The sequence below is a fragment of the Colossoma macropomum genome, unplaced genomic scaffold (assembly GCF_904425465.1).
Source record: "Colossoma macropomum unplaced genomic scaffold, Colossoma_macropomum, whole genome shotgun sequence".
Lineage (NCBI taxonomy): Eukaryota > Metazoa > Chordata > Actinopteri > Characiformes > Serrasalmidae > Colossoma > Colossoma macropomum.
The window spans coordinates 13,547,336-13,561,768 of record NW_023494786.1 but is presented as its reverse complement, the minus strand read 5'-3'; the positions used below and the strand labels follow the sequence as shown (position 1 = coordinate 13,561,768).

The 14,433-nt window shown below is 37.8% G+C and overlaps 1 protein-coding gene across 2 annotated transcripts in view; it reads left to right on the top strand.

Annotated features, from left to right (window-relative positions):
• The first annotated feature begins 578 nt into the window (after nucleotides 1-578).
• The window catches only part of supt5h (SPT5 homolog, DSIF elongation factor subunit), a 23,383-nt gene continuing 9,528 nt past the window's right edge, over nucleotides 579-14,433 (top strand). Inside the window, exons 1-23 of one of the 2 annotated variants that reach the window (XM_036561210.1) lie at nucleotides 579-743; nucleotides 2,216-2,309; nucleotides 3,459-3,621; nucleotides 3,706-3,771; nucleotides 4,132-4,137; nucleotides 4,752-4,763; nucleotides 7,972-8,041; nucleotides 8,142-8,210; nucleotides 9,115-9,180; nucleotides 9,269-9,299; nucleotides 9,387-9,455; nucleotides 9,597-9,848; nucleotides 10,060-10,149; nucleotides 10,247-10,317; nucleotides 10,452-10,557; nucleotides 10,917-11,010; nucleotides 11,105-11,241; nucleotides 11,526-11,681; nucleotides 12,972-13,118; nucleotides 13,303-13,449; nucleotides 13,585-13,710; nucleotides 13,973-14,057; nucleotides 14,246-14,353. In XM_036561210.1, coding sequence (XP_036417103.1) covers nucleotides 2,229-2,309; nucleotides 3,459-3,621; nucleotides 3,706-3,771; nucleotides 4,132-4,137; nucleotides 4,752-4,763; nucleotides 7,972-8,041; nucleotides 8,142-8,210; nucleotides 9,115-9,180; nucleotides 9,269-9,299; nucleotides 9,387-9,455; nucleotides 9,597-9,848; nucleotides 10,060-10,149; nucleotides 10,247-10,317; nucleotides 10,452-10,557; nucleotides 10,917-11,010; nucleotides 11,105-11,241; nucleotides 11,526-11,681; nucleotides 12,972-13,118; nucleotides 13,303-13,449; nucleotides 13,585-13,710; nucleotides 13,973-14,057; nucleotides 14,246-14,353 — 2,152 coding nt within the window. In that variant the 5' untranslated portion in view covers nucleotides 579-743; nucleotides 2,216-2,228. The remainder of the gene's footprint in view (nucleotides 744-2,215; nucleotides 2,310-3,458; nucleotides 3,622-3,705; nucleotides 3,772-4,131; nucleotides 4,138-4,751; nucleotides 4,764-7,971; nucleotides 8,042-8,141; nucleotides 8,211-9,114; nucleotides 9,181-9,268; nucleotides 9,300-9,386; nucleotides 9,456-9,596; nucleotides 9,849-10,059; nucleotides 10,150-10,246; nucleotides 10,318-10,451; nucleotides 10,558-10,916; nucleotides 11,011-11,104; nucleotides 11,242-11,525; nucleotides 11,682-12,971; nucleotides 13,119-13,302; nucleotides 13,450-13,584; nucleotides 13,711-13,972; nucleotides 14,058-14,245; nucleotides 14,354-14,433) is intronic. The other variant, XM_036561220.1, reaches the window with a different exon arrangement.

Here is a 14,433-nt window from a genome sequence, read left to right as displayed (position 1 = left end):
CATGCTCCTTTTCAGAATTTGGCAGCAGGTCAAATATTATCTCATAGAAGTTACCAAATAAAGTTATTTAATGCATCATTGTATCTGTTTTTGCTTGTGCTAAAGAACAAACTTGGGCTCCTTCCAAACCCACCACATAGTGCTATGCTATACCTACCAACACAATGAATGCACTATTAATGATGGTGTACAATTTTGACATACTATTTAGTATTCTAAACTGTACCATACACTATACAGTCCTAAATAATGCTATAGTATACAATACTATATTATACAAAAAATGCAATATTGTACTATACTCCACCATACAATACAATACTATACAATGCTATACTATGCTATACTATACTACACTATACAATATGATACAATAACAATATAATACTATACAATAGTACACAATACAATACAATGCTATACAGTACTATATTATTCTATACTACACTAATGAATTTAGCTACTACCAGTGTTGTTCAAATGTTTGGTGAACGTTGTGATCTACACCAGTGTATTGAGTGGAAGGTCGCAGTGCTGCTCCAGTACAGATGGCTGCGCTGTTCTGTTCAGCTTCAGCTTCAGCTTCAGCTCTGCGGTGCGGACCGGAAAAGTGATCAGAAAACGGAGCCCCGCTTCTTAAACCTGACCGGAGAAAAGCCAAATAAGAATTCACTGCTTGAAAACGGATTTGGCTGGGCGTATTGACAACCTTTGTTTGCCTTCAAAGGCTTTTCTATAAAACGGTAAGTATAAAGGTTTTCAGCTGCTGCGCTCGTGTTTTAAATTGGGTTCTACGTTGCTCCATGGCCAGGGTGCTAGATACCTGAACCAGCTGACGTTAGCTAGCTTAGCCCATTCCCTCGTCGACTGTCTTAATTCAGTATCTTAGAAAAAATGTTAGGGACTTTCCAGCATGTAGCTTAGTTTGACATCTGACTGGTTGTAAACAAGAGCTGGAGAAAAAACAGTGACCGTATATGATTGCGGTTGGCTAACTTAGCTTAGCTTAGCTTAGCTGCCCCACTGTAGCTAGAAATGATGCTGGCTAAGATAGCTAGCTGGCTAACCTAGCGTTAGCTACCTAAGATGGCTGTAACGTTAGCATCTCCATTTTCACCAGGTTCCCTGTTAGTTAACGCTAACTGTCTGGCGTTAACCGACTTTAGGTATGGAGTGGTCGAGCTACAACTTAAGGGAACATGCTTAGCTAATTTGCTTAATTTTGATTTCATCTTGCCAGATTTAAAACGCGTGCTGTGGTTGGCTGAGTGCTAACCTCAAGCTAATCTAGCTAACGCTAACAACATTGATAACATTAACACCGACGTCGGCTTTGGCACCCTGTTGTGCATAAGCCATAGATCAGTGGAATAAACCTCCTGTGTGAGTGATCTCTGCCTGTTAAACCTGAAGGAAACATGTTAGTTAACTCTGAAACCTTACCTGTTTGGTCAGCATGCCGGCTTCAGTTAGGACTGAATCTATTAGCACAGTAGCTAATATAGAACGACAGTTTCTACGTTCATTGTCTTATCCTAACTCCAGCTATGAAAACAGTTTTACAGGAACATCATAACTAGACAACATTTCTTAAATAATGTCCTAACTGTAGGACAACCCCGATGATGTCCAAACGTCTGTTTTAACCGTCCGTTTCTATCGTTTTTAGGCATCTGTGACAGGCAGCACAGTTCTAGTATAATGACGTTACATTAAGTCCCCTTGGATTTATAAGGTTGTGTCTGCGTTTTGAGCAGTTTTGAGATATTAAACTTCAAAGATTTTGCATTCCAAATAGCAAAACTGATATGTGGAACAGGACTCTCTCACACCTGAAAATCACAGACACCCTAAATTTATTCTAAATGTAAAATATCAAAATCCTATCAGATTTGTAAATGAGTTGTTTTTGGAACAGGTCAAATGCAGGTAGGACCCTCTGATCCTAAGAAATCACTTTCTGCTTGGAATTCTAAGGTTCTGTCTGGTAAAACATAAAAAGAAGCAATGATTTTAAAGGGGCACAAACAGTTTATCGTAATTTGTTTTAAAACATAAAATTGGTGTTCTAGCACAGTGTCTGCATGTGTTAGAAAGTTGTATATAACGTAATGCAAATTTGTGAAAAATCTTATTTTGACCTGTTAGATCTTCAATTATGACAAAAATATGAGGTTTCTGTAATACAGTGAATGTATTTGAACTTGTTTTGCAGGTGAAGTGGAGAGATGTCTGACAGTGAAGACAGCGACTTTTCAGACAACCAGAGTGAGCGGAGCAGTGAGGCTGAGGAAGCCGAGGAGAATGAGGTGATGTTTCTGCTGTGACTGAAATTATATTCATAACATTTACATGAATGTTGCACTAAATCTGTTGACTCTATTTGTTCAGCATCAGTTTTGGGTCAGTTACTCAAAAAAAAAAATACATTGCAAATTACTAACGACTTATCTCAACCTGTAGTGGTATTGCTTATTATGTCCTAGAAGAGTGATCTCACTACTCATTGCTTCTGTGATACTCCCTAAAACCTATACACATCTGCATGGACTGGAACAAGTAATACAAGGGGGGCATTTTCAGTTATTTATTTTGAAAGAAGTTCCCAGTCAGGGTAACGGTATTCCAAAGGCATGTCCCTGTTCCTGCCTCTGAGTGAACTAACAAGGTAAAAAAGGCAGTCAACTTTGTTATTCCTTCTCACCGCAAATGCATTAAATGAGGATCAAGGTATAGTTATTACAGGATACAGAGCTACATTTAACACAGAACAACAGCAGACAGAAGTACAAAAGATAAAAGTAATGTAATATAATAAATACAGACAATAAACTATATAAATGCTATACAACAAAACCTTTTGTAAAGTATGCAGTTGTATAAAGTAGCTCATGCCCATTAAGCACAGGGAAGTAGAGTACAGTGGGCAGTTTTTGTACACGTGAGCAACTTTGATTTCAAGACAACTTTAATGTGTTACACTTCTTTAATGTCGTTCCTGTGAATAATGTCCATGGGCATGCATAAACTTTCTTTTTTGTTGAAATAAAATAAATAAAAGATAAGAGCACAAAATACAAAATATAATTTTATTGCAGTTGTTATTATGCATTCTGCTGCTTTATAAAATAGGGGAGGTTGGGTACTATAATGGATGATGTAAGGCAGTGATCTCCAACCCTAATCCTGCAGATCTACCTTCATGAAGAGCCAATTTCCAACCACAGTCTGCCACATCTGCTCCAGCTAATTAGCCTCCTCCCAAGTTCCTGGTTTATTGGATCAGATGTATTAGCGTCAAGTAAGGGGTGGAGCAGCTTATTGGTTACAGGTTGGAACCAAACTCTGCAGGAAAGTCGTTCTCCAGGACCAGGGTTGGAGACCCACTGCTTTAATGCCTTTTGGGAGGATTCTGTTTAACTGCTTTGTGCACTTAAACAAAAATATATTTTTTCTAGGAGGAAGAAGGGCAAGGAAGTGTAGCTGGCAGTGATAAAGCAGAAGAAGAAGAAGGAGAAGACTTGGAGGAGGATGAGGAGGAGTATGATGAAGAGGAAGAAGAGGATGACGACCGTCCTAGAAAGAAACCTCGACATGGAGGCTTCATCTTGGATGAAGCTGGTAACTCCACAAACTCTAGCAAAATGGGTCCAGCACTTTTCATCAAATTGCTAATTAATACTTTTGTTTCTGTTTCTTGGCTAGATGTGGATGATGAATATGAAGATGAGGATCAGTGGGAGGAAGGAGCAGAGGATATTTTGGAAAAAGGTGAGCATTTGAAATAGTGTCTAAAGTGTTTTCAATTACATGTTACTTTTAGACATGGTAGTTCTAGATGTACTGCTATTGTTCAGGTGGTTTGTGGTAAATCCTGGGATGTTAAAGTGCAGTTCGGTGTTAAGATATATTTTCCATAGATATAGGTATTCGTTTTTGCCTTACTGAATGGATTAAATGATGTTATGTATAGACATGAAACATAGAAACAACATGACATTTATAGTTGCTATAACTACAGTAAATTAAATCAGAAGTTTATATTTAGCATGACTTAACTGATACTAGGTGTTTTCCCCATTGTGTTCCTTGTACTCATAATTCTTTGTCTCTTGTGCATGCCTTCTTCAGTTAACGGTAAACCAACTCCAGATTTCTCTGATCCTTCTGTTTTTCTTGTCTAATTGGCTTAATCCTCATCATTTTCTCACATTTGATAAAATCCATGCCCATACTATGCAACCTGTATAACACTTGTCTGCAGTGTTGTAATGTGGTTTTGGTAATGTTTAATTTGCACACGTTCTAATCAAGGAGCATGGATGGCAAATACATGTTTTGGCTTTTCTCTTCGGTTATGGAAGTAACTAATTTAATGACTGTAATGAATACCTGTATGAATATTTAGGCTTGTAAAGTTCTTGGTAAGTCCTCGAGGGAAACCAATTGTGACCGTTTGCCTGAAATTGCTCCTTTAGGGACACAAACGTAGTGAAGTCTTTCATGGACAGAATGAATTCACATGCTTATTGTAATGCATCTGCTAACAATAACATGACATTAGCATCTCATAGTTTCCATCTCTGAAGTACATACCACCTAGTGCCTGCTCATTACTGATGATTTCCCTTTTTCCTTTTCTTTTTTAAAAAAATGTTTCTCTGTTCCCTTGCCTGCAATTGCTGTGTGCACATGAAATTGTATTATGGCTCATGTTCCTCCCTCTCCAAATCTACAATCGACTTGAACAGAGGAGGCTGAAGGTACGTGCTTGACTCCTTGGATATACTTACTGCCTGTTAGTCTTTAGCAGCTGTTTGTTCCTCAGAGCATAAGAGGAGAAGCTTAGTACTTTAAAGAGGAATTCCACCATTTTTTTTCCAGTTTCTGCATAATTTAACCTTTAAGATGTAAACAGTTATTCAGAGTAAAATACTGTAGAGAAACTACAGTTTTTATTTGTAATATTAAGTGATAAAATAGTGGTACATCTGAAAAACTACATTTTCTTTTGGCCCTATTTTGCCTTACTGTACCCTCCACTGTACCCCTCCATTATGAACCGACAGGGCTCCAGACTAACTCTGTTCCATCATTCTGGGGACAGTAAAACAAATGGCATACAGACAGAGTTGGCTAAAATATTTTGAAAAAAGCAGGGATGGCTGAATACTGAACGCAGTGTCCTAAACATATTCAGTAACATTAAAAAGTAACAAATTCAGAATACATTAAGAATACAATTGGATACATATTAATAAGGCATATAAGAGAAACTCTGCGGTCTTATTTTTATTGAATTCACACAGAATTACTCACTGTTAATGGTTGGCTGTTTTCTTGATGTAATTCTTCTGTTAATATACTTCATGAAAAATTCACTTATTTAAATAAAGTTACATAATTTTGGCTGCTTCAGTCCACCGTTACTCCCATAATCCCAGTACTGCTCTCATAATCCTATTGCTGTCTTATGAAGTAAGCAAAAATCGCAATAACAAAATCCTGCAAATTTGGCTATAAAGTTGGTAGCTATGTAGTTTTCAGTTAATGACATGTATGTAACACAAAATGCATGTATGAGTTCAGTACAATACCAGTGCTAAGCTTATCATTGTATCATCAAATTTATCAGTCTACTCAGCAACTTGTATTTCTGTGAAAAAAAGGCATTTTCAGTCCTTCTCAGAAGTATGGATTTACACATCGTGTGCTAATATTTAAAAAAGGACATCCAAAAAGTTAATAAACAAGCATTGATGGTGTTCCTTCCAATTTAGTGACTAAGTATTCTAAGAGTATTATCCTAAAAATAAGAGGTAACTGTATTCTGAATGCTGCCTTCACAAAATGTAACTTGGACTGAACACAGATACTGTACATCACAGATATTTTGAATGTGTCTGAATGCTTGTAGTCCATTACATCCTAACCCTGCATACGGAACAATGGTTAAACTGTTTTAGGATGCTCCAGAGATAATTACTTGTGCCAGCTGTGTCTTGCCCTCCTTAAATATAGCAATGTTTAATCCAGAGACTGTTTTTAAATTTCTTTGTAAGTGGCTTTTTCTCATCAAATGTCTACCGCTTGCGCAATACTAAATTCCTTTAACCCATCAGTGGGAATTCCTGTGCAAGATTAGCAGTAATCTAATGATTGTATCTGTTCATATTTTTAACATGCACAACCTTAAACGGACAATAAAAGCTTGAAATAGACATTTAAGTAACATTTTTTTCCATTGTGTGTTTTACAGTCCCTGGTCAACGTAGTACAATTCACATATTCGTAGTTGTTTTTTGTGTACAACAGTGTCTCAGCACCCAAGCATTTAATCCTTTCAGACCCAAATTATGTTCCACGGCACAAAAATATGATCTTGCTCTATTCTTAATAAAGGCAACTGTAAATGGGTATAAATGTTAGGAATTGTTTAACTCCTTCTTTCTAGCTATTTCTGATGCCCATTGTCAATGCACGCTGGTTCTGAAGAGCAGCAGCATTCCAGCATGAATAGTGATCATTTTATTTGTTTAAAGTTATTACAAGAAATCCTGAATTCAAACACAGTCTGAATTTACAGTATTTGCAGGTCATTACAAGAAATAAAGTGATGCTTTAAAACATTACATATTTTGTTACAGAGCTTTTGGTACTCTCATATGTGCACATAAATGTATTTACGAACCACAGATGTGTGTGATTGTATATGTTTGTATGCATGTGTGCTATCTGGCATTTGTCAACATTTTAGGAATCCATTGTCAGTTTTCACTTTTTCTTTTCTTTTTTGAGAATTTCTTTAAAGCTAGTCTGGAGCATTTTACATCAGACAACTCTTAATGGCTTTGTTTTACATCTTAACAATTTAATTATGCAGAAACTTGGTGAAAAATTGGTGGAATTCCTCTTTAACCAAAAAAGAGAATTATCTGTGGCATGTTAAAATTAAATGTTAAAAGTTTGTGACAGTGATGCTGACATAATGTTAATTAGGGGTGCACTAATGATGAATTTTTTAGGGCAGACTTTGCCATTTTAAAAGATATGTTTACACCTGGGCATTTCACGTGTCTTGAGTATCAGGAATATTTCCAGATAAAGATTTTTCACAAAAAAATGCAGGTGTAAATGCCACCCCCCCCCCCAATAAAATGCATGATTTAAATCCAATCAGGAGGTGATTTTGGGAGCATTTTAGCCAGACGTTACACAAGTGTAAATACCTCACGTGTGTATTTACACTCAGGGGATGGGGTGAACAACTGTCTTCTTTAAGCATTGTTGTAAAGCGGATGTAGGAAAATGTGTAAAGCCATGCACAATTGTGATTTTCGAAGAACCAATGATCTTTCGAGTAGAACACACGAAACAGCGAACAACACCGCAAATTGGTTGGTGCATATGAGCTGATTTGCGTATTAGGCACCGTACAGCAACTGGATTTCAATTCCACTAACTGGAGTTTCATTTGATTACCAAATGCAGATGAATCTTTTACTTTTACTTGCCAGTTTTGTTTTAAAGAAACAAGCAAGGATATAATAGCATTGTTTACTCTTTACTCGTAGCTTGCACTTTGCAGGCAATGAATGCACTAAAATGAAGCGTATAAATTAATGGGTAGGTCTAACACTAGCACAGACATGCACTCACAGCATTCAAACACGTTACAAATATGCTTGGCTAGTCGTGTTGTTTGTGTCAAAATCGTAACACAGGGTTGCCAAAATAAAATTAAATCTGCCAATTGCCAATCATGTGTTACTGCTCAATAACAGCCAGTTGTGATCATTTACCTCCTTACAGTTGATCAAATTGTTGTCTGTTCAACATTGAAAAATATAGAATGAGACAACATAAAAAGGTTGCTAGAAATACTCATAACGTGCATGTGTGGCAGGATCACCCTCTTATTATTAACTGTCTCTCATATCTCCTCACTGAGTGTCTTTTTCCAATACGCAGTTTCCAACATTGATCATGTAGCTTTGGATGAGGATCACTCTGGCTCCCGTAGACTGCAGAATCTGTGGAGGTATGAGGCCACAAACGCACTTTTTTTTTGACCTCAGTTGTAAGGACAATCTGTTGCACTTGTCAGCTAAAATAACATGGGGCTTCCCCTCCCTTTGCAGAGATTCCAGAGAGGAAGCCCTGGGAGAGTACTACATGAGGAAATATGCCAAGTCCTCAGGGGGAGAACAGTAAGTACTCTGGTTGTCTTTTATTTACACAGAAGCTAAACTACCCTGTTGCATAAATGGTGCTCATTGATTCCTCTGGCCTCCACCTTAGATGGCAATTTCTGCAAGTGTAAAAAAATAAAATAACTGTGCAGTGTCACATCAAACTCTAAACTTTCACATGTTCCTAAGCCTTAGCTTTTTCTTATGGAGTAAGTCTCAAAGGAGGCATTTCTCAGATTTCTTAGAATTTTGTTTTTGTTTGCATAATAAAATAATTCAGAACAAGAAGTGTATAAAAACAGGTGGCGGAATGTGTATAATGCAAAAATTGCCATTTTATCTTTATGATCCAAAACCATCAGTGAAGCTACAAATGCTTCTGAGTTTTTATATGTAATGTTGATAACGGTAAAAACTTGGTCAGTTCTATAAAAAAAGTTTTCTGTGGGTGCTACAACCCTTACAGCGTCCTGCATGTACTTCTATGCTGTGAATGGATTAAAAAAATACTTTGCAGGCCAAAAGCTTAGCTTGTTACTATCGTAAAACAAAGTCTTAAGCATCAGGCATTCTGTTTGCAACCATTTCGCGTAAAACCTCTCGTGAGGCATCTTTTGGAGGCATTAAACGCTTCAGACTTCTGGTTCCTATCACAACTGTTGTGAAACCGTTGCCGTTCTATATAATGTTTCACATCAAACTACTCTGAATGACTTTATTTTCATCTTAAAGACAGAAATATGCAGAGATATTGCAAAATTGGTGAAATTTCTTTTTAACAATATAGGCTTAATTTTTGGGAAGCTTTCTTCATTTAAGCAAACTGGCTGAAAAACATCAAAATAATAAGATAATCTATAAATATAATTGTTACTGTTTCTTTTCACATGATTCACTGTACATTTGTAATTTTTTTTTCTAGTTTCTATGGTGGATCAGAGGATCTCTCTGATGACATTACTCAGCAGCAGTTGCTCCCTGGTGTCAAGTAGGTTCATCCAGTTTTTAATCTCCATTAAACTGAATAAAGTGATGAATTCATATATAAAATGCATATATAAAATGCATTTTTTCAGGGATCCAAACTTGTGGACTGTCAAATGTAAGGTAAGCAGCGTGCCAGAATATCTAGGTAATGAATATGTAGTATGTAATTGCACTGCATGTGTCATTTATGCTGGTGTTTCTTTGTAGATTGGTGAGGAGAGGGCAACTGCCATTTCACTGATGAGGAAATTTATTGCTTATCAGTGCACGGATACGGTAAGCTACTAAATGTTTAGCCTAACTGAACATTTGCTTTAAAAAGTTGTATAATGATAATGTTAAGCCAGTTGCAGTTACTCAATAAAAAACCTTTCATACTTCTGCTCTGATTTCTGTCCCCTTTCTGCCTCCACACAGCCACTTCAAATCAAATCAGTGGTGGCTCCTGAACATGTGAAGGGTTATATCTACATTGAAGCATATAAACAGACTCATGTCAAGTCTGCTATTGAAGGAGTTGGCAACCTGCGAATGGGCTACTGGAACCAGCAAATGGTGCCTATTAAGGAGATGACTGATGTCCTCAAAGTGGTCAAAGAAGTGACTAATCTTAAACCAAAATCCTGGGTCCGCCTTAAGAGAGGCCTGTACAAAGATGATATTGCCCAGGTGGGTTGTTTGAGTGTTCTAGTCAGAACATGAACAAGAAAAATGTTTTTAATCTAGGTCAGACAATACGTAGGAGCTGTACACCAGCACCTGTGAATTTTCACTTTGTTTATGCTATTGTTTGCATGTTTAATTAATCATTAGTCATTCCAAAATGCTGTTCGTCTGTGGAGTTTAAGGTGATTATATTCATACTGTTTCGTCGTTTTAGGTTGATTATGTTGAACCAAGCCAAAATACGATATCACTGAAAATGATTCCACGAATTGATCTGGACCGAATCAAAGCGAGGATGAGCATGGTAAGAAGTAAACTGTATTTCTTTGTTTTGTCCTAGCAACTTGTTCGTTAATTAAAAGACTTTGCTGATCTTAAGAATTCCTTGCATTAACTCACAGAAAGACTGGTTTGCTAAGAGAAAGAAGTTCAAGAGACCTCCTCAGAGACTGTTTGATGCTGAGAAGATCAGGTAAGAGAACATGCGGCATCTCTCCCTGTGTGGGTTGGTTTGTTCATTCATTCATTCATACATTCATTTATTTGAGGTGTGCATCATGTCTGATTTGCTCTCTGCCATGTGCGTACAACTGAATGTCATTCTAGGTCTCTTGGCGGGGAAGTTAGCCACGATGGCGATTTCATGATATTTGAAGGCAACCGCTACAGCCGCAAAGGCTTCTTGTTCAAAAGCTTTGCCATGTCTGCTGTGGTAAGTCATATTACTCCTGCATGGGATTGTCTAGTTGTTTTATTCGTAATGCACTAAAATATATATGTGGTGCTTATGTGTGTGTGTGTGTGTGTGTATGTATATATATATATATATATATATATGTATGTATGTATGTATATATATATATATATATATATATATATACACACACACACACTATCTAATTGGAACTGTTTATCTGCTTGTGTTAGATTTTGTCATTTTATTTTAGTCTTACTTAATATTATGAGTGTGTAAGTGTGAGTGTATATCTTCATCTGTGACCCAATAGCACACATCTGATGATTTCATATAGGTATTTTTTGCATTAATGTTGTCTTCTGCCTGTTTTGTAGATCACAGATGGGGTTAAACCAACTCTCTCAGAGCTAGAGAAGTTTGAAGATCAACCTGAAGGCATTGATCTAGAAGTGGTCACTGAAACAACAGGTCTGAGAGTTACTTAAGTTTGTGAGAGAGAGAGCGCTATTAAGAGAGAAATTATACAAAGTTTGTGACTAAAAATGAAAGTCTTTTTCACTAGGTAAGGAGCGAGAGCACAACCTCCAAGCAGGAGACAATGTGGAAGTGTGCGAAGGCGAGTTAATCAATCTTCAAGGGAAAATTCTGAGCGTGGATGGTAACAAGATTACGATCATGCCCAAACATGAGGACCTAAAGGTGCATAGTATTACGTTACTGTATGTTATTCCGGATTTATGATCAACGCTTGCCTGTTGAATCTTGTTTTCTCTCACGTTCAGCTTTTGGTCAAACATGAGTCAGTGTGAAAATACCGTTAAAATCTAAGCTGGTTATCCTTGTATTTCAGAGTGCTTTCCATAGAGAGCAGCTGATGCAACTACTCAATAGCTAAATGTTTTAACATGGTCAGTTCCCAGCTCTATACTGTATAGTACTGTGTGTTTCCCTGGCTTCATAGGTTTCCCTCTTTCTGTCCTTAGGATCCACTGGAGTTTCCAGCACATGAATTGAGGAAATACTTCCGTATGGGTGACCATGTGAAAGTTATTGCTGGTCGTTATGAGGGTGACACAGGCCTTATCGTGCGTGTGGAAGAGAACTTTGTCATTCTCTTCTCTGACCTCACCATGCATGAGGTGAGCTGCTTCACCACACTTTCTCTTTTAGTGTCACCTTACTGTCTAGGATTCAGTTTTCCATTGGAAAACACTGGACACTATTTCCCAAAGATGGTGTAATGCTCTTGTTAAGATCAGAGACTTTTGTCAAAGTAATGCTGCGTTCACATTGATTGTGGACAAAGACAGCAAATCTGATGTTTGTGTTTCTCAATGGAGCAATGACAACACATCTGGACAGAGGCAAAGGCAGCGCGTCTTAAAGGCCAGCAGAGTGTTCCATCAAGGTCTTAATTCTCCCACCTTTTGTCTGTCATTAGTGGTGGGATCCCTAGGTACCCAACAGTTTGATTTGATTTCAGGATGCCAAGCTGCAATTACAAAATGATTTTCGATGCATCTCCGTTTTTGCTTTTCTATATTCATTTTACAACTCAACTGAACCATCAGGACACTTAAGCTGAAAATGCAGCGAAGTTTTTTCAGATGGTATTTCACACACTGGGTAACCCCCAGCATATTTTTAAAAATATTTTTTGCTATAGCTTTACAGTAAATAATTCAGTAAAGACCAGTTAGCAGTCTCCTGTGCTTGCTTGTTAAACAAAGCAGTGTTTCTATGTAGGGTATGTATAAATGGGTGTCATACTTTTTTTGCTTTATATGCATATAATTTGCAACCATTGTGTTGCTGCAAACATGCATGCAGTACAGATCCTGTTTTTTTGTTCTTCCTCTAAGCTTGGCTGTGCTGCATTGGCGTATCCCACTTTATAAAGTCTCTAGCTGTGCGTGAGATTATTTAACAGGGGTAACACAGAGCCTACATAAAAATCTGATTGTATTGCTTTGTGAATCAATTCAGGACTGTAAGAAAATCAAGATGCATCTACGAATTGTTTGTTTATCCCAGCCCTGCCTGCCATAGTGGTGGAATAAACAGGATGTTCATTTTTCGTTAAACACTGACACCAACTAGCACATAGTTTGAGCACATCTGGCCTTCTGCTACAAACATTTTAAAGGCCACATGAAAGTAATTTCCATCTCTCAATAAATAATGAGACTATCGCAGCTAACATTTGCTCATCCATTTTTGGTAGAAATTACGTCATGTCAGCATTGAAATTAGTCACATACCGTTCCCGTTTACATCACTTCTGCAGTGGGGTGTGGTTTGTTTTGACGCCATGTGAATGCAGCATTACACTAGTGCTCTAATGCTAGCATCTTACGATGAATTGTGTTGTGCTGTGCTGTGTATTGTGGGTTAAATAACTGATTGCATATTGATCACGTGTGTTTCAGCTGAAAGTCTTGCCTAGGGACTTGCAGTTGTGCTCAGAGACAGCTTCTGGGGTGGATGCAGGAGGCCAACATGAGTGGGGGGAACTGGTTCAGTTGGACCCCCAGACTGTGGGTGTCATTGTCCGGCTAGAGAGAGAGACCTTCCAGGTAGAGTCTTTTCAAGCATATCAGTTCCCTGTGGATCCCATCTAACTGGTCATTTATTATCTGACAGATTTAATTGTTTCACTTGTTTTGCTAATGCGAAGTGAATGTGTAATGGAGTGTTTAGTGGTTTAAGTTGTTAATCATGTGATCTGTGTGGTGTGTAATGGGCATTCATTGATCCCAGGTGCTCAATATGCATGGCAAAGTGTTAACTGTGCGACATCAGGCAGTGAATAGACGGAAGGACAACCGCTTCGCTGTTGCTCTGGACTCAGAGCAGAACAACATTCATGTAAAGGACATTGTTAAAGTCATAGATGGACCACATTCGGTGAGCAACTCTGTAACCATTGCTGACAGAAAATATCAGATCTGTGATCTGTAGCAACACTTGTCTTATTTTATTTTTGTTAAAATACATAACTGACAAATTAATTAGAATGAAGTGTATGTGTTTGTGTGACAGGGCCGTGAGGGGGAGATTCGTCACCTCTTTAGGGGGTTTGCCTTCCTTCATTGTAAAAAGCTGGTTGAAAATGGGGGCATGTTTGTTTGCAAGACTCGCCATCTTGTGCTGGCTGGTGGTTCAAAGGTAAGTGTGTCGACAACATTACAGAATGTGTTCTCCATTGAGTGATTTTTGCCAGGAATCTCTGTAATGTTTATCATTTACTAGCACCAAAAGCAAAAGCTTGATTTGATTTACACTACTTAATTGAAAGTGCTTTTAGAAGGAAACATGCAGAAATACTGAAATAAAATAAAGCTTTCTGTACTTTTTCTCTTTTTTGCCTGAATATTAATACAGAAAGTAACACAGAAAACTAAGTATTCTTCCCCCTGTCCTCTCTCAGCCTAGAGATGTGACCAATTTCACTATTGGTGGGTTTGCTCCCATGAGCCCAAGAATTAGCAGTCCAATGCACCCAGGAGGAGGGGGTAAGTGCTACTTCGTTTCTTACCAATTTTCTGCTTATGTTTATTAATGTCTGACACAGAATACACTGAATAAAAGACAAGTAAATTAAAGATCAGTGGACGTTATTCTGTGTAAGTTCCTTTTCTTAATGCTTTACTATATTTGATGTAGATCAGCTAGAATCAGTCTGTTCTCTCTGCCCCTCAAGGTCAGATGCAGAGAGGAGGTGGTGGAGGTGGCATGGGGCGTGGCCGTGGTAGACGAGACAACGACCTGATTGGACAGACAGTGCGCATATCCCAAGGACCATACAAGGGTAAGGGAGATTTTATACATTTGCATAAGTTCATCTAAGAATTTCTTGACCTTAATAGTTGCATAGTTACTGCTGGATAT